The sequence below is a fragment of the Protomyctophum bolini genome (assembly GCF_963924005.1).
Source record: "Protomyctophum bolini genome assembly, chromosome: 12".
Lineage (NCBI taxonomy): Eukaryota > Metazoa > Chordata > Actinopteri > Myctophiformes > Myctophidae > Protomyctophum > Protomyctophum bolini.
This window is the reverse complement of record NC_137873.1, coordinates 28,210,987-28,231,343: the sequence shown is the minus strand read 5'-3', so window position 1 is coordinate 28,231,343 and position 20,357 is coordinate 28,210,987. Positions and strand designations below refer to the sequence as shown.

The 20,357-nt window shown below is 43.1% G+C and overlaps 1 protein-coding gene across 1 annotated transcript in view; it reads right to left on the bottom strand.

Moving 5' to 3' along the window:
* Positions 1 to 20,357, bottom strand: part of cdh12a (cadherin 12a) — a gene marked incomplete at its 5' end in the record, with an annotated part of 78,895 nt that overhangs the window by 28,168 nt on the left and 30,370 nt on the right. Inside the window, 4 exons of the mRNA XM_080779000.1 lie at positions 8,506 to 8,693; positions 9,786 to 9,953; positions 14,360 to 14,479; positions 16,700 to 16,869. Of these exons, the coding sequence (XP_080635126.1) occupies positions 8,506 to 8,693; positions 9,786 to 9,953; positions 14,360 to 14,479; positions 16,700 to 16,869 (646 nt within the window). The remainder of the gene's footprint in view (positions 1 to 8,505; positions 8,694 to 9,785; positions 9,954 to 14,359; positions 14,480 to 16,699; positions 16,870 to 20,357) is intronic.

The window sequence follows — 20,357 nt, the reverse complement described above, 5'->3', positions numbered from 1 at the left end:
CGACCCATTGCTCATTCAAAATGTTGAGACGGCCTGTCACACTTTTGACGAGCTCAACTGTTATGGATTTACATTTCATAACACAGCACACGCACTTACCGTGACCAGTGACTGCTCAAGGAAATTGGCGTAGGTTTTGTCAGCACTGCGGCACGCATTTGATATTGTTTGTATTGATACAGCAGCCACGCCATATGGTGTCCGGGACAGTGTTCCCCTAGAGAAGATTTGATCCAAAGCAGTGCAATAACAGCAATATCAAACGGTGAGTCATTAATGAGTTTGGCGTGCAATGATGGATGGGCGTTTACATTAACACCGACAAAATCAATCAATCTAATGAAGGTGTTTATATTCAAATTTAAAGAAAAGAAAAAAGAAAGTAGGGGAAAAAGAGAAAAGAAAAGAGAAAAAAATACATTAATTGGAGACTAGCCAGTTAAATCTTCGGTGTGGTTCATGTATCCATTTGATAACTCAGAGAGTAGGCCACACTGAGGACTTTACTGTGCCAGGTACATTTGGTAACTCAGAGAGTAGGCCACACTGAGGACTTTACTGTGCCAGGTACATTTGGTAACTCAGAGAGTAGGCCACACTGAGGACTTTACTGTGCCAAGTACATTTGATAACTCAGAGAGTAGGCCACACTGAGGACTTTACTGTGCCAGGTACATTTGATAACTCAGAGAGTAGGCTACACTGAGGACTTTACTGTGTGAGGTACATTTGGTAACTCAGAGAGTAGGCCACACTGAGGACTTTACTGTGCCAAGTACATTTGATAACTCAGAGAGTAGGCCACACTGAGGACTTTACTGTGCCAGGTACATTTGATAACTCAGAGAGTAGGCTACACTGAGGACTTTACTGTGTGAGGTACATTTGGTAACTCAGAGTAGGCTACACTGAGGACTTTACTGTGCCAGGTACATTTGGTAACTCAGAGAGTAGGCTACACTGAGGACTTTACTGTGCCAGGCACATTTGGTAACTCAGAGAGTAGGCTACACTGAGGACTTTACTGTGTGAGGTACATTTGATAACTCAGAGAGTAGGCTACACTGAGGACTTTACTGTGCCAGGTACATTTGATAACTCAGAGAGTAGGCCACACTGAGGACTTTACTGTGTGAGGTACATTTGGTAACTCAGAGAGTAGGCCACACTGAGGACTTTACTGTGCCAGGTACATTTGGTAACTCAGAGAGTAGGCTACACTGAGGACTTTACTGTGCCAGGTACATTTGGTAACTCAGAGAGTAGGCTACACTGAGGACTTTACTGTGTGAGGTACATTTGATAACTCAGAGAGTAGGCCACACTGAGGACTTTACTGTGCCAGGTACATTTGATAACTCAGAGAGTAGGCCACACTGAGGACTTTACTGTGTGAGGTACATTTGGTAACTCAGAGAGTAGGGCACACTGAGGACTTTACTGTGTGAGGTACATTTGGTAACTCAGAGAGTAGGCCACACTGAGGACTTTACTGTGTGAGGTACATTTGATAACTCAGAGAGTAGGCCACACTGAGGACTTTACTGTGCGAGGTACAGTACATTTGGCGTAGCAAACGCTCTGCTCGTGAGGTGTAATCAATAACGGTGCATCTGCCCTGCTGCCCTGTGTGATGGGGACGGTAATGCGCCGCTCCGCCGGCAGATGTGCCAAGCAGTAAGTGATCCCAATCAACACGCACGCACACACACACTGCAGCGGTAAGTGAGACCAATCATCCACCACTCCTTGCGATTGAACCTCTGGCACCAATTTGAGGAGATGATTCTCAAAATGACTACACACCTGTTTGTTCGCGCAGCCGCGCGCGCACACACACACACACACACACACACACACACACACACACACACACACACACACACACACACACACACACACACACACACACACACACACAGTGTGTGCTGTACACATTCACATGCATGAATGCACACTATAAACTGACATGCACATTTGTACACACACAAACACTCGCACACATGGTTGCACACATGAAGCCACAACCTGTCTTACTCACACACGCGTGCATGCATGCACAACATCCACAACGTCCACACACACACACACACAATCCTTTTGCTTTGTCAGCTGTTTGGCAGGAATCCCAGGTGCTCTATACTTTACACTATATTACACCTTGCTGATGGAAGATCTGTGCTATTTAATGGTTGAGGGGGTGGAGAGAGAGAGAGAGAGAGAGGAGGGGGGGGGGGGGGGGGGGCAGGGAGATGGAAATAGAAAGAAGTGGAAAGACCAGGAGGAGGGATTCAGGGTTGAGACATTTTTGAAAAGAAAAGAAAAGGAGGTCATGTTTCACTTCTTCCTAAATTCCAAACGGCAAACAACCTCACACCTCCTCCCTGGTGTCCATTTACACAGAGAGACCCACTCCTGGCTCGTTCCAAAGCTTTTAACGGGAGTAGATCTCGGACAACGGCACTTCTGAGAATAGAGAGCGAGTTAGTAGGGAGAGGGCTCCAGAAACGTAAATGCTGTAAAAGGCTTAGTCTGTTGCAATATATCACCTCATCTTTCATGCAGCGCACGCACACGCACGCACGCACGCACGTGATATGCGAGGTTCACGGAGGCTGTCAATGCTATCTCTCTTCTTGTTATCAGTGGACAAAGCAGCTATACGTTCCTGCCAGAAAACTTTTTAGGCTACGTTTCTTTTAGACAGAAAGATGGATGTCTGTTGGCAACATGTCAAGTTATAGATTAGACATTCAGCTTGAATTCAGTATTCATTTCGTGGAGATTAGATTATATAAGGCAGTATATGGTACTCAATTATTATTATTAATGATACGTAGCCTGCAGAGTTAGTTCAGTCAGACATACTCGAGGGGGTTCATGCCGTGCTCAAAGGCACATACTATACTCAATTATGATGGTGTTTAATCGCGCAGAGCAGGGAGAAAATGCAGCAGAGCCGAACGCCAAGTCAAATATCACATGCATACTTGTATTCTCATTCTATAATAAACATTGGTTAAATCTATTTGTGAGTTGTCTTACTGAATTATTATTATTGTAAATGTATTAAAGAAATTGCTGCGATTACAGCATGTTGGCCATTCAACATATGGCGGCCGTTGGATTGTATCAATTATTCTGTAAATAGTGGATTGATCCGAGCCATTCAGGAAGGATGCATTTTTTGAGTGGTGCAACCACTCCAAGGAACAGCAATGTCCGTGTCCGCCTATGCGCCTATGTGGCCATGAGCACCAGTATATGACTATAGGGTACCAGTAGGGGCGCTGTTGTGCCAGAGAGAGAGAGAGAGATAGTATTAGTGCTGCACTGTTGCCTGCTAATGAGAGAGAGAGAGAGAGAGAGGGGGGGGGGGGGGGGGGTAGGGGAGTTGCACCACTCAGTTCACACGGGTGTGATTTTTGTTATACATACGACGATGAGACAGTCTCCAGGTGTGACATAAACAACCTAACCTGACACAATGAGTCAGGACAACAACCTGTCTCTCAACATCAACAAGACCAAGGAGGTGTTTGTGGACTACAGGATGCCAGAAAGAGCAGAGCAGAGACGATGTCGGAAGGCACAGCAACACCTCTTTCACCTCAGGTGACTGAAGAGGTTCGTCATGGGACCCACCGTCTGTACGTGCCTTGTATTCTTTCATCTCTGTTAGGATCCCCAATAACTTCCACAAAGAGGTTGTTAGTCTTCCTGGAGTCCACACAAAATGAATACAATATAAACAGACAATTATAGTTGAAATTGTGCTATATATAACTAAAACAATAAGTTAAAACAATTGCCAATAAAATACAGTATACAATTCATTCAGTTATTTTTAAGTAAGTCTACTTCTGGTGTGTCTAACATTTATGTGGGAGCATATTCCAAGCTGAAGCAGCTCTAAGAACAGTTCTCATCATACAATTTGTTTGTATGGCATCTGGCACCACCAGATGACCTGTGCTTACATGACAAGGGTTTATGTCCATTTGTATGTACTACACTGCTCTCAAACGCAAACAACTACAGAAGGATAGCCCAGCACATCAGAACTACAGAAGGATAGCCCAGCACATCAGAACTACAGAAGGATAGCCCAGCACATCAGACGATCTGAGCTTTCCTCCATACATGGTGGCTTCAACCACAGACTGTCCCAGATGTCACCACAAGACTATAAGGTGCAGTAGGTTAAGCAGCAGCTACTCCCCCAGGCAGTCAAGCTGTTCAACGACGTGCCGTGAGCCGTCAGCGTGAAAAGCAAATCCCCCACCAGGGAATCAGGTTATGAATGAGTGACACAACAGGCCTGGATACACGTCTGCCTACAACTAGCCTATTAGCCTATACACACACGTGCATGCACGCTCACATGCACACCCACAGGCACACATAGAGTACACAATCGCACATACTTAACTGTAGCACTCCTAAAACACCTTCTATTAATTGTGTTTCTGTCATGTTCGTATATATATATATATATATATATATATATATATATATATATATATATATATATATATATATATATATATGTACCCCGCCGCTAGGGGACGTTATTTTCTAGGACGGACCCCAACGTATACAGTACTCCGTGAATATAATGGTTGAGATCCACGGCAGCGTTTAACATTGATTCGGTTGAACGCCTCCATCACCACCAGCTATGGGACGTTAAATCTGATCTCCGTTTACATCGGTTAAGATGTAGGCTAGTCTCACGCGTATATTCCGTTTGTGTCCGAGCATAGGCAGAGACACGCCCCGCCTGGCCCGCCTGCCTCTGATTGGCCGCCAAAAGAAACACGCTGATTGGCCCCGGTGGCTCAGGGGTAGAGTGCCTGGATGGTAACCGTAAGGTTGCCAGTTCGAACCTGGGCTCCCCCAGAGTTACTGTCGAAGTGTCCTTGAGCAAGACACTGAACCCCTAATTGTTCCCGATGTGCTAGTTGGTGCCTTGCATGGTTTCCGCTGCCATCGGTGTATGAATGTGTGTGTGAATGGGTGAATGTAATGCACAATCTCTGTAAAGCGCCTTGGATAAAGGCGCTTTATAAATGCACCATTGCACCCCTTTCAAGGAACCCTCTTATTGGCTAGGTATGCTGCGCTGCTGTCAGTAGGTCAGAGTAGCCTAGCCATAGCCGTCGCCGAGAGGAGCGTAATAATAACAATAATAATAATAATAATAATAACTGTACACTTTTTTTTTCGTTTTGTTGTCACAGAACGAAAAGTATGCTCATGTCATATGATTGTTGACGTCCTGTGTGTGCATGTTTTTTTGTTGTTTTGTTGTTGTCACAGAACGAAAAGTGTGCTCATGTCATGATATGATTTTATCCTTACGTTTACGTGCTGTGTGTGCATGTGTGTTTATGTAATGTGTGTAGCCGTAGCGTGTGTGTTGCTGCTTTGCTGCTGAAGTTGTGATTGACTGCTGGCTTATTCACCTTGTTTATTCACATGAAAAACAATATAAAGTCAACAGTATGATCAGTATCCATACATATCCATAGGAAAGCAAAAAAAAGGCCTCTTCCCTTCATCTTTAGTATAATATTAGTTTTCTATAATTGGTATAGTTGGAATATGGCATATTTAGCAGATCTCAACAAACGTGAAACATTATTGTAGAGTACAAAGGCTGCTTCCCTTCATCTTTATCCTTTTTAGTATATTAGTTTTCTATAGTTCGAATATGGCGTTGCACAGACCATAAATAAATAAATAAATAAATGAAGACGGACGCGCAATAAACAAACAATTTACATGGAAAACTGCAGACCATTACACACCCACACACACACACACACACACACACTGTAAAACTAGTACTAGTAAGATTGCGGTTCTCTCTAAAAATAGTAACTTTATAGAGTGTAAGCTGCTCAACCAAATGGGCTTTCATGGTCAGATGTCTCGACACCTCTTTTACGTCTAAGGGACCTTTCTGTAGGACCTTTCTTCACCTTCTACTGACCTGTAGGACCTTTCTTCACCTTCTACTGCTGTTGTCTTAAATGATCCATTTGCTAACTTTGAAACAAAAATGCTACTAACCTTACCTAAACTAATTAAACACAGGAATAAACAAAGATAACAAATATAAACAAACAACTTGATACCGAACACCCTACATGGTGAATACTTAAGTGGAATCAATGAATGAATGAATACAACTTTAAGTAGGTAAAGAAAGAACAATTAAGGTATTGGAATATCATACTAAATTAAGGATCAAACACACCATAAATATGAACAAAGTAAAAAAGTAAGCAGAATTGGAATACTCAAGGTTGATCAAAAGCCAAACTAAAGAACTAAGCAAACAAAAGGTTCCACAGGCTGGAGGACATGAGGGATTGAGTCTCTGTTGTTTTACACGGACTGGAGGACATGAGGGATTGAGTCTCTGTTGTTTTACACAGGCTGGAGGACATGAGGGATTGAGTCTCTGTTGTTTTACACAGGCAGGAGGACATGAGGGATTGAGTCTCTGTTGTTTTACACAGGCAGGAGGACATGAGGGATTGAGTCTCTGTTGTTTTACACAGGCAGGAGGACATGAGGGATTGAGTCTCTGTTGTTTTGACTGCTATAGTCCCCACACGGTCAAGGCTTTATAGATTAGAAGCACAGCCAATCATGGCTAGGGTGTGGACATAATCGACGAATGAAGAGTAGGCGACTATACTCCAGAGGCTGGATCTGACCAATGTGCAACAATGCCTCGGTTCAATCAGCCACTTATTACTCAACTTGTTGCTCTTATATTATTACTGCTACACTGTTGGAAAAACAAAAACTAATACTTTTAGTCTTGTGTACTCATACAGTGGAGACATCTCCAGCTGTTGCCAAATTAGAACCAATTCTAAATTCTGCATGATCTGCAGCACGTTTCAAAGGTGTCAACAACAAAGCACGGAGGGACTAACTTTGTATTGAACATACTGCATATCGAAACGGTGTTGCATTATACCACCCGCTCTTGTCAAACTCTCAACTGGCTGTGAAGGCAAACCTGGCGTCACAGCCACGTTTGGCCGTGAAGCAGTCTTTTTATATAGTCGCCGTTTGGCTGGAAACATTATGTCCAAAACTTTTGTCACAAACTCTATTGGCTTAACTAACCATTTTCACATACATACTGTATACATCTATTTTTTAAATAGCAAAAGTAGGCGATCTACTGTATAAGCTCACAACGTGTCTCAAAGCGACGTGTTGTGAGCTAGATCTGCAATTTGTACTACTTTCTGCCCGCCAGCAACAATATGTTAAATGCATTACTGATAGCCTAGTGAGGAGTGCCCATGGCAGGAGAGATATCAAACCAAACACAAAGGAAGTCAATACTAAAGAACCAAAGCTCAATGCAGACTGGCAAAGAATCTGTTCTCCTCACATGTAATGTTGGCCATAGCATCGTGACGCAGCCTGAATCAATAGTTAATTAAATTAACTAATAAATAACTAATGAGAGAGGACAGGAAACAGATGTATACGCTATTTGAAGCTACAATGTGACGCGTCCACAATGGTCTCCTTCAGATATCTCCTCCATACGCATGCATGCACAGACACGCAAAAACAGGCACCCCTTTAAATGTGAGATCCCTTGCTTCAGTAAAAGCAACCGCTTTCACTCACTAAGGGAAGTCCAAGTGCTCCGGTGCACAACAAAAAAATATGAAAATATAGTTACTTGAGTAATTCATACACAAATAAGGTACTGGAGCACCTGAGGCAGATTCTTCTAAATTACGTTTTCAAGTAAGCTCCAGATATTTGAACAAAAATAAAATGACACAGACGTTTTCGTTGTTTTAATGGGTCACCGCTGTAATGAAATAAATGTCCAGACCTTATGAGTGCTGCAGTACTTTTATCTGGGTAGTCTTTTTTAAAGTGACCGGGTAACTCTTTTTTAAAGTTTCACTATACTGTTTGACTGTTTGAACCACCCTGAAATATAAATATGAAGTAACTTGGAGGGTCTCACTCACTTTGATGACGGCCAGTTTGAACTATATTGAAATACACAAATAGGCTATGAATATTAAGGGTCCCATTATACCGTTTGATGGCGGTTTGAACAATCCTGAAATACATGCTAGAAATATGAAGTTAAGTACCATAAGTCAGGAGCAAAGATGGCGCAGCAAGCTACTGTGTTGTCCGTCCACTACTTTGATATGTGGACGTTCCACATTTCTTCATAATACTTCTGACAATCAAAATAGCTGTATTCAAGGAACAGGTGCAAGGCAGCAAGCAGATGTCAACCAATGAAAATAGTTTGGGGGTGGAGCGAATATTTGATGGATTGGACGATGCTGTCCCTATACTGTCAACTAGCAAGAAGAAGGGATATTATTGCATGTGCGACTACACTAACTAAATACATTATGACAACCCAACAGGCCAAGGATCTCCATGTACGGCACATACAGTACTGTGTGTCAATTTTGCAACGCACAGTACCTTTTTCAAGACGATGACACCCTCCTGGCTATGGCCGTTGGAGGTCACGTCAAACATGTTCCCCTCGTCTCCCGGAACGATAGAATATTCCACCTCTGCGTTCATCCCCGCATCCAGATCGTGGGCTCGTATGCGGCCGACTGCAGAACCCACCAACGCCGTTTCTGGAACCCGCAGGTGAAAAATACCTGAAATAGAGAGAGAGAGAGAGAGAGAGAGAGAGAGAGAGAGAGAGGGGCAGAAGGCAGTTGAATACATCTTTCAAGTCATAAAAAGGAGGATAAACTAGAAAACTGTGCTCCTTGGGAGCAGAAATCCCCACCAGGCCAGGTTGCCTATACCCAGCTAGACAGTCATGGGTGGCTGCAGCCGTCTGTAGGGTGCAGCTGTGTGCTGACATACAGTGCAATTGTTCGCATTTGTGATGGCCCCTATGGCAAAGGTTCAAGTGGTGAGGTGTGCTCTATACTATAGTGGCCCTTCAACATGCAATTCAAATTTGGGCATCGCCCCTAAATGTTTGATTAAATCAACATGACTTCAGAGATAATTGGGTACAGATTTTTTGGACTGTTCGACCTACAGTTCAAGAGGTATAGGGCAACACATGAATCAGCCTTTCTTTGTCCTACTAGGAATGTTTGTGCAAAATGTCACAGGAGTAAAAAAAATTAAAAACCCTCTATAGACTTAGTAAAGTGGTCTTGAGATGGTTCTGAATTTGGACCTATTTCTTTTCATCTACACCCAATAATAGCCAATCTACAAGTAATAAGTTCTACTAGTTGTGAGCTTATAGATCTGTTCTTTTTGGTTAATGTTCCCCCAGGAATGTGGATGCCAAAAATAGCAGATCTATAAGCTCACAACTTGTAGAATGGTTAAGATAGAGAGCATACATAATAAAGAGAAAGAAAGAAAGAAAGAAAGAAAGAACGACGAACAATTTGTTACTTATTAGGCGTGACAGTATTATTCTATATTTCTGCCTCAAAAAACAACATTGGTCATATTGAAATTCCCTTGCAGTGAAATGCAAATACAGAGATTATTAATTGTATTACAGTAGATGCAGCTGTTGTGGTGCTACATCAAGGTGTACTACTGTACAAGGTCAGTTTTATGCAGCCTGCTGCTCAACTGGAAAACTAACTACAAAATCAGCCTGGGGGGTTTCACCCCCCTTCAATATAGACAAAAATGTCATCCACCCCACCAATTTCATCCATATTATCCTTATCAAAGAAACTTAAAAATGAAGGGCACTGCGGCCGACCCACTTTTGGCGAAGCGTGGAGGGTTGTCGTTAACGTCACTCAGGGTGATGTTGATGGTGGTGGTCCCCGCCAGCCCGCCCAGCTGACCCCCCATGTCTTTGGCCTGCAGCAGCACCTGGTACACTTCCCTCACCTCACGGTCCATGTTGGGCAGCGCTGTGCGGATCACACCTGGTGGAGAGGAGGTGCAGAGGAGGAGAGAGGAGGTGCATGTGGAGAGGAGGAGGTGCAGAGGAGGAGAGAGAAGGTGCATGTGGAGAGGAGGAGGTACAGAGGAGGAGAGAGGAGGTGCATGTGGAGAGGAGGAGGTGCAGAGGAGGAGAGAGGAGGTGCATGTGGAGAGGAGGAGGTGCAGAGGAGGAGAGAGAAGGTGCATGTGGAGAGGAGGAGGTACAGAGGAGGAGAGAGGAGGTGCATGTGGAGAGGAGGAGGTGCAGAGGAGGAGAGAGGAGGTGCATGTGGAGAGGAGGAGGTGCAGAGGAGGAGAGAGGAGGTGCATGTGGAGAGGAGGAGGTGCAGAGGAGGAGAGAGGAGGTGCATGTGGAGAGGAGGAGGTGCAGAGGAGGAGAGAGGAGGTGCATGTGGAGAGGAGGAGGTGCAGAGGAGGAGAGAGGAGGTGCATGTGGAGAGGAGGAGGTGCAGAGGAGGAGAGAGGAGGTGCATGTGGAGAGGAGGAGGTACAGAGGAGGAGAGAGGAGGTGCATGTGGAGAGGAGGAGGTGCAGAGGAGGAGAGAGGAGGTGCAAGTGGAGAGGAGGAGGTGCAGAGGAGGAGAGAGGAGGTGCATGTGGAGAGGAGGTGCAGAGGAGGAGAGAGGAGGTGCATGTGGAGAGGAGGTGCAGAGGAGGAGAGAGGAGGTGCATGTGGAGAGGAGGTGCAGAGGAGGAGGGGGAAGGTGCATGTGGAGAGGAGGTACAGAGAAGGTGCATGTGGAGAGGAGACGACGAGGAGGAGGAGAGGGTGAGGGTGGTGGCAGGAAGGGAGGGAGACAATATAGAGGGAAGGAAGGGGAGAAAGGGGAAAGGAAATGTGATGCGGATAAGGGCGGCAGAAGAAAGTTATTATAAATAGGACAAAATACCACCAAAAGAGAAGAAAGATTATTCATTTAGGTGCAAATGCAGGAGAGAGAGAGAGAGAGAGAGAGAGAGAGAGAGAGAGAGAGAGAGAGAGAGAGAGAGAGAGAGAGAGAGAGAGAGAGAGAGAGACCAATACAGACAAGAGGGGAGGGCAGAGCATTTCAGAACAAGAAGAAAGACGTGATGACTTGAAACTGATGACTTGAGACTTTTCAAAACATTCTGTCACCTTTGAAGTTCCTACGAGGGAAGGAGAGAGAAAGAAAGCAGGAGGTAGAGAGAGAGAGAAAGACATGCTGAATGAGGCAGATAGTGTATAGGAAAAAGAGGTTGAAAGAGAGAGAAAATCCCAGATAAATAAAGAGAGCAAAAGAGAGAAGTTGAAAGAGAAGGAGAGTCAGAGGCGGATGGATAAAGAGAGGGGTGGGGGGGATTAGAGGTTGGAAGAGAGCAATAAGATAAACCTGTATTGATCCCCAGTGGGAAATTCAGGTGTCACAGCAGCCACAGCAGTGAGAATGAAACGCATGAGGTGAGAGTCAAACCAAGATAATACAACTAATACAAATAAAGCTAAAACAAAATCATGCACTGAGCCCCTGGCCTTAGATCTGCACTGGATATCTGAACAGTCCATGAATACATATTATGTTAAGTCAAATATTTTAAAGAATATAATAATCTATCGGTAAGCATCTATAGTCACTAGTAGTGAATAATGAAAAATATACAATATGTCTATCAACTAGGTGCATATATGCATGATCTATATCAACAATGAAATAAATGGATATGCAATCTATCAACATTGACCTTCAACAGGGAGTTACCTTAATCAATATAGTATGTACAATCTAACAGTCAATTACATTCTCTCAACATCAGTTATCTCGAAATGTCTCCATTTGTAATTCTGAGAGTGTACACGCATGGTTCAATTTGTACACCCTCACAGTTAAGTGAGAGTCTTTGAAATTATGTTTGAGAATGCTATAGCCGAAAGGGGGTGGAAAAGCAGGTAATAATTCAGGACCATGGACAGTGACAGTCAGTCCCATTGGTTCTTCTTGATTGCCAATACATTCTCGGAAAATAAAAACTCAAACTCAAACTTAAATGTACACTCATCGTCATGAACTTCAAATAATAAACATCCATGACTAAACCAAACTTCCCCCTCTAAACCATGTAATCTTATATCTAAAACCAAACATTGCCTTCAGACATCACACAAAATATAAATACTCAAAACCATTTTTGATATAAATTCAAAAACGTGAATAAAAGCCAAATGGTGTCTGGTGTATACCAGAATGGCCAGGACTCATACACTCTCACCAGGGTTGGGTCAACCCTGGTGTATACCAGAATGGCCAGGACTCATACACTCTCACCAGGGTTGGGTCAACCCTGCTTTTAGAGCATAGAATTCATTAGGCCAGAACATTAGAGCTTTTATTTGGCTGGATATTAACAAAGGAAAACCTTTAAAAAAGTATTGATTTTGACAGCAAATTTCCAGTTTTAGTCGTAGTCTTTTAGATAAAATTCCATTTAGTTTTAGTCACATTTTAGTCATCTCAAAAGTTTTAGTCTGGCTTTAGTCAACTAAATATCACACGATTTTAGTTGACTAAATCTACAGTTGATTTTGTCGACAAGGAAGGAGGGAAGGGATCCAGAAGTAGGAAGAGTTATTGTGTGTGCATATAGCCTTTTGAGTGATGTAAATATAGCCACCAGGAGAGGGGAAGCAATAAGTACTGGTGGATTGTGTTGACTTTGTTGTTTTTTAACTTCTACTGTGCAGATAATTCAGTGACTAACAGTTCTAACTATTTTGTACCGACTTGATGATGATAACCATAACGACGATGGTGTAGTTTCTAAGAGACGTGCTCAGACTAACAAACATCACAAGTGAACCGGACAGTGGGCCTAGAGAGGATGAACTGAAGTACTGCTGGTAGCTAAAGCCACTCCAGCATCTTTAGTTTATGCTCTCTCCCTCTCGTGGTCTGTCTTCAATTGTGCCCCTCAGTGCCTGCTTTTGTTTGTGTGTGTGCCTGTGCAACTGTGCGCGTGCGTGCCTGCCTGCCTGTGTGCGTGCGTGCCTGCGTGTAAGTGCGAGAGAGGGAACATAAAGAACTAGAAATGAGGACACCACATTTTCAAAGACAACTAAGCAATTTGGAAAATGAGCCCCCTCTAAAACTAGCAGCCATTGGCAGTAGAGCAAAGTAATATCCTCTGTCAATTGAACTCAGTGTGAGAATGGACCCATGACTTTATGTATTATATAAATGCTATCCCAGTGTTAATATAGCGAGTCCACACCATAATTATTGCTTGTCGTAGGCCTAGCCGAGATAAATATCATGAGCAAACAAACAACTCTCAAATCAACAAGGGTCAAATCCAAATACGTGTCAGTAATTAAATCATTACTCTGAGGTGGCATTAGTTTTTCATTCTTCTTTCCTACGTCGGATTTGAGAAAGGAAGTAATTACGTAGAAGATTTCATGGCTCTGGCATCTGTCTTCTCTCTAGGTTGTCACTCTAGACATGTTGATGTGAATTTGTATCGCCTGAAAAGATGTGGGTGCTAAAGTCTACGCCTTATCTTGGCGATATATATCACGAGCAGACACTAAAAACATTTCAAAGTGAAAAAAGGAGGACGCAACCGTTGTTTATTACTAATCAATAGCGGCATTACGCCAACTCCTTTGCTATGGTGTTAATGATTTCTGAGTGATTTAGACTTGGACTAGGCCTAAATTTAACTGCAAATCATTTCCATATGATCGAGTTCTTTTTTTATCATGACATGAAAGAGAGATGGGTGGGCTACAAGTCTGCAAAATAATGATTGTTTTCATTGGGCCAGACAAGCCCAATCCTTACCAGACAGTGAAATAAATTGATTCAAATGAGTGTTACAAAGGAGAAGAAATCAGCCTAACTCACTCTTCTGGCAGAGTCAGTCTTTAGTCAACATACTGTAGTCCCCCAACACTTGAGCTGGAAGCATTTGGCATGGATAACATTGCGTGTATTCAGCTGTCATGGTGTGAAGGGTTCACAATTTGAGTACATGCTGTAAAGTGCCTGCCATGGCCAATGATGACATTTAGATGAGTTTAATGAGTTGCATGGCTGTTTGCAGTGCTTCAGGACAGGTACACTTAGCATAGAGACTGAGATTCAAGAACCTACAGGCTCACATTAATATAAGTGTTGGATTGCTTCTTGAAATTGGCCTTTCAAATGCTACCTGGGAGGAACTGAAAAATGTCTACACTTTTGAAATACATAGTGATTGAGCTGTCTCCTCACGCAATACACCAAACGCTGGCATTTTGAAATGGCCGAATAGTTAGCCGAAAGTAAAGCTGTTGTGACTGTGAGCTCGTAGAACAGATATTTTTGGCGAGCGGCACAACAAAGTATAAACACAAAGTATAACCACAAATGATCTACAGGCCTTGTCTCACCTGTCTTGGAGTCAACAGAGAAGTAGGGCTGCCCGTGAAGAATACTGTAGACGATGCGCGCACTGTTGCCATAGGTGGGGTCATCTGCATCTGTTGCAGTCACTTGTGTCACATATGTCCCTGTCAAAAACAATATGCACTTAAACTTGATTGGACATGCTGCAAAGCCCTATTTGTTTTACAATAAATACAAACAATTCAACATTTCTTTGATAAGAAATGTTTGATAATAAGGCAGTGGCACATGTTGGGACTTTTGATGGTCCTATAAAAACAGTTAAAACAACTGTAGCACCACCGAGCCCGAGTGGAATAGTATGAGAGTGGCGACACTAGCGTTGACTCCCATTTTAACAATGGAATGCGGAAGTGTTGGAACTATAGCACATAGCACAAACGATTTTTGGAAAATGATGAATACATTTTTAATCGTTCATAACGGTAATCGCGATTCTAATTCAATTTATTTTTGACACTCCTAAATGCAGGTGACGTTGGCGACATGAGATCCAAAGTGATCCTCCACATTTAATGCTTTCTGTGGACAAAGGCCCTTAATACTTAGATAATAAGAATCAAGCAAGTCCAGACTCAAGGTCATCATGTTTAATTGACTGGTTAACTCCCTATTTACAATTATCTTTATAAATCATTGGAGAGTTAGATTATTCTGGTTACATTTTCTATTATACTGCTGTGATTTCACACTCCCATGCGTCGTACGACGATGTACTGTAGCACTCCGATAATTACAGATCTATACAAATCTCTTCGGTGTGAACTAGGCTTTACTATTTTCGTTATACTGAAAAAAAGAAAAGAAAAGTAAACAGTTCCCTGGAGGGGTGAGTCAGTCAGTGAGCTTATCCACGCTGAGAGTGTCTCCAAAATGAAATTACAGATTAGTTTCTTGGCTCTATCATTTCTAGCTTTGTGACAGGCTGTAATGTGTTTGGGGATATTGACTTGTCAATAAACAAACATATGGCATGTGTTTAAAAAAAAAAGAAGAAAGAAAGGGGGAAAAGCTAAACGCAAAGTCTCAATAATACTGCACTAAAATAAGAAAAAGTAGTTATGTAATAGTGCTCCAAACTTTCCATTAAATGGATAATGTATGTGTTGATGTATTTTGCCGTAGCACACATGCTAGGTTCAACATGTTGACCCCTCTGAGTACTGCAGGCTTCAGCTGAAGCATTAACAGCTTAAGGTTTTACTGTAAGACTTCCACTGTTAAATTACCTCTCAGTAATGGTATTTACTTGACAGATGGGCAGCTATAGGTCTAGCTCTGTGATACATTTACTGTGTGTGTGTGTGTGTGTGTGTGTGTGTGTGTGTGTGTGTGTGTGTGTGTGTGTGTGTGTGTGTGTGTGTGTGTGTGTGTGTGTGTGTGTGTGTGTGTGTTCATACGTGCGTACATGCGTGTGTGCGTTCATGCCGTCCATTCGTATGTCAATGCGTTATGCACACAGTGGGCTACAGGTGCACTCAAAAGCTGACATTACGAATCCGATGCCAGAAAAGGGCACATCTGATTTCTGTGAGACAAAAGCTTGAATCTGAGAATAATAATGTCCAGTGAAACAGCTCTCTCTCTCTCTCTCTCTCTCTCTCTCTCTCTCATAAGAACCACAAAATGATAACATTTTACATGGTTACAAGTCGGAAAAAAATACACATATGACAGAGAGAGAGAGAGAGAGAGAGAGAGAGAGAAGGGGGAGAGAGAGAAGGGGATAAATCCAAAGATGACTTTGAATAAGACTTCTGTCATCTTGACCACTAGACCTGTGCCACCGGCCTACATGGGAACAATGCAAGTTGGGAACCTAGTATGTCATAGTATACCCGAGTTACGTTGATTACAGACGTGCGTATGTACGTACGTATACGTACATACATACATACACACACGTTCAGGCTGTGACCCCCCCCAAAAGCTGTTCTTGTTTCTGATTATATTTCCTAATTTTTCTGGCATACTTGTAAATCGTAAATGGTAAATGCACCATTTACTTGTTTATTTTCATTGATTGTCCATTTTCGGGATTTTTTGTTTTGGTATTTTGTATATCTTACTTGCAATGGTATATAGTATATCACTTAACTTCCAAGGTTACAAGTAATCTGATGTAGTGGGTTTGTGGTGGGTTGAGACAGGGGAAGAGCCTTTGTGTATGTCCTTATTGTTGTTGTGTACTGTACTGTACTGTACTGTACTTGTCTGTACATGTGTTTCAACTCCCTTGAAAAGGGACTATCCTTCAGGGAAATGTCATAATAAATAAAATAAAAATAAAATAATCATATTTGAACTGCTTCCCTCTCTCTCACCTGCAGGGGACATCTCAGGGACGCTGGCGGTGTAGGGGCCATCTTGGAACCGTGGCTCATTGTCATTGATGTCCTGCACCTTGATGACGAACTCGGACTCCGGCTCCAGAGGTTGACCGGTGCCGAGGTCGACGGCCTGGGCCCTCAGCGTGTAGTACGATTTTACCTCCCTGCAAAGAGAATCATACATTAATTCATTTTTGAAAAAGACCAACACACTAAAGGGCCTTTCAAACGTGAAGCGATTTAACGCGCCTATAGCATACAGTAGTTAATTTCCAATGAGACGTTTTTGCGCTGAGCAGTCGCAGTGCGACAACGCAAGCATATTTATGTGAGCACGGTCCTATGTACTCAAAGTCGCTTTACAGGACAAATAGAATAAAAACTAACTTATTAGGATTAAAAAGGTTAAAACTAAGAGAAAGGGGGAAAAAAAGGGGGGGGGGGGTGCAGTTAGGTGCCAATGAGCTCAGTGAACAGAGCAGAAATATACCACTAGCTACAGTATACTGAGGATCAAACTTGGGGATATTACCACTTTCCCAGCGCATGTGCATCGACTTAACCGTGTTCCCCAAAGTCTAATCCATTCAGTATAGGAGTAAAATGCAGGAGGAAAAGGGAAACAACTGCTATCTAGCTCCCTGGTCACAAGAGTTGGTAATCAATAAAAGGCCATCAATAAAAGCACAGCTCTCCGACCCCCGGCGAGACTCATCAGAATGGATGGAATTTGGAGATTGCTTTGGATGAAATTACTGACATGGATAGGAGGTTACCCAGGGTTACAAAAACAACTCTGAAAAATGGACGTGTCAAGTTTTGTGAATAAAGCTACACTTCAGCTCAGAATAACAATAATTATTAGGCTTCAGTGAAACTCTCTCTATGGCGGAATTTCTCAATCGTAAGACTGTGTTCACTGAGTCTATAAGGTTTGCAATCCATTTTGGAATTTTATTCCAGTAGTTTTGGACTGCAACCAGTTGGTGCAAAGCTCACTGAGCATGATGATGAACTCATTATGCATGCTCATAGGGTGTGAGGGGCTGGGAGTGGTTGTTTTCAGAGCTTGGGCATAAGTGTATAGGGGTGTGGTTGGTGGTGCTTGCATGTGCGTGGATGGTGGTGGGTATGTGTAGTTTGTGGTGGGCGTGAGGGGGGGGAGGGCCTGCCTGTGGTGGGCTGGCGTGACCTCCGGGTGGGGCAGGGGGGGCCTTGGCTGTAGGCAGGGTGCTGGTTGTAGAGTGGTGTCCTCTGAATGCAGGCGGGGTGCTGGTTGTAGAGTGGTGTCCTCTGAATGCAGGCGGGGTGCTGGTTGTAGAGTGGTGTCCTCTGAATGCAGGCGGGGTGCTGGTTGTAGAGTGGTGTCCTCTGGGTGCTGCTTGGTGTCTTCTGGGTGTAGAGTAGTTTATAGGTGAGTTTTTCATCGCCCTGTTGCTTCTGTAGGACATGGGCAGTGTGCGGTCGAATGCGGTGTCTTTCAGGCTCTTTGCAAAGGTTGGGATCGCTGCTTTGCAGATGTGTACTTTGTCCCACAGGCTGCAAGTAGACTTTGAGCTTCGTGTCACAGAATCTGGAGATCTGTGCATTGATGGTGTTGATGTCATCATCTTTGATATCCCCTCTGGGTAGCAGTGCAGATATGACTACTTTTGAGTTGGGAAAAGTCGAGCTGGCTTGTTCAATCACTTCTTTGATAGACTGGACCAGTTTGTGTTCTCTTCTGTGTGGTTTCAGACTGTGTGTGTGCCTGTGTGAATTATTATGTGGCCGGGGAACCCCAGTTCATCTTCAGTGAGTAGCCCCATGGCACGTTTGGTGTCCTGGTACTTGATGTGTTGAACTCTGTGATTTGGGAAGAGTTTTTTTCCAATCCACGTATTTGTTTTGTGGCTGTCCTGTGCTGGGGAAAGCAATTTGTGTGTTTTGTGGTTGTCCTGTGCTGGGGGGATCTGGCACCGCGGGGTTGATTGGGGTGGAGGTTCTAAACTTGATGTATCCTGAGGTTGTGGATCTTGGCACCTGAAGTCCACTTTGAGTGATCAAAATAACACAATAATTAGGCTTCAGTGAATCCCTCGTAGGAACTTCAAAGGTGGCAGAATGTTTTGAAAAGTCTCAAGTCATCACTTTCTTCTTGTTCTGAAATGCTCTCTCTCTCTCTCTCTCTCTCTCGCTCTCTCTCTCTCTCTCTCTCTCATACGCCAAAGCTGAGAATATCACTGGGCACCGACGGATCAGGGTTACGGTAAACTAAGGTTTATTCCTTGCTTTGCTCAAGTACCAATGGCTGCTTGGAGAATAGCCTACTGTGGGTCCTAATATTTTATTGTACACCTTGGCCTATAGCATCAATCAAACTTTATACTAATCTCACCATAAAGGTCTATCAGAGAAAATAAATCAAATAGATGGACCTTTATTGATCAAGAGGGGATTTCAGGTGTCATAGCAGTACTACAGTATAGCCATGAAATACAGACACAGGTAAAAATGAGTGTGTGTGTGTGTGTGTGTGTGTGTGTGTGTGTGTGTGTGTGTGTGTGTGTGTGTGTGTGTGCGTGCGTGCGTGCGTGTGTGTGCGTGCACTGCGTGCGTGTTTCAGCACATGAGCAAAAATGCCTGAGTGAATGGGCAGGAGTCACTAATCCAAGGACAGAGCAGAACACATGGTGGCTTGTTAATTTAGCTCAATGGCTACAAAGGGAGGAAGGGATGACTGACTATTAGAAGAATTCTTAAAATACATAATCAAGGCTATCATTCTCAAATCAACATTGGATTTTTGCAGCCACTGTACAGGCTGCATTATTATTTTTACGTGCAGTATTTTGAGTGTGCAACAGATAAGGCAACCATGTAAATATGATCATTCACGCATATATAATATGTTTGATTACTTTGTCTAACTTACTATTTGTTTATTATCTTAGGTGAGAGCCATGTATAAGCCCTTCATGAGTTTATTTTATTGATGTTACATTTTGTACTGTTTTTATTGTGTGAATAAATAAAACTAAAACTAAAACAATAATTCGCTATTATGGAAGGCATCTTCCACAACAGTTGTTGGTGTTCTGCAGACATTTGAGATACTGCTGGGGCAACCAGCATCCGGTGGTGAGACAACAGCCAAAAAACGACCAGCGAGGGAGAGGCAGAGGCAGAACAAGAGGAAGAGGAAGACGAGGCGTGGACAGAAGAAAGACCCGACCCAACACAAAAAGTGTAAAAAAGGAAAAACAATATTCAGTTTCCGGTATCACTACCTACACTCCCCAGGCCTACATGATTAAGAGCACAGTCATGAAATATTGGCATATTTTGACATCAGATCCAGCTCTCACACAACATTTTAAGGATCCACCTACACCAAATATACGGGACAAATTGGTTAGAGCCAACATATTTCCGCAACCAAAACAGACTCTCCTGGCCCCCCTTAAACCATGCAATTATCCCTGTGGCAACTGTGCCCAGTGTAACAACACTTTGAAAACCAATGTCTTTAGACATCCCAGAACAGGTAAAGCCTTTCCAGTAAAGGGTGTCATCACATGTAACACAAAAAATGTTATATATTTGTTAAAATGTCCATGTGATAAAATCTATAGTGGTAAAACTATCCGTCCCCTAAAACAAAGGATCAGTG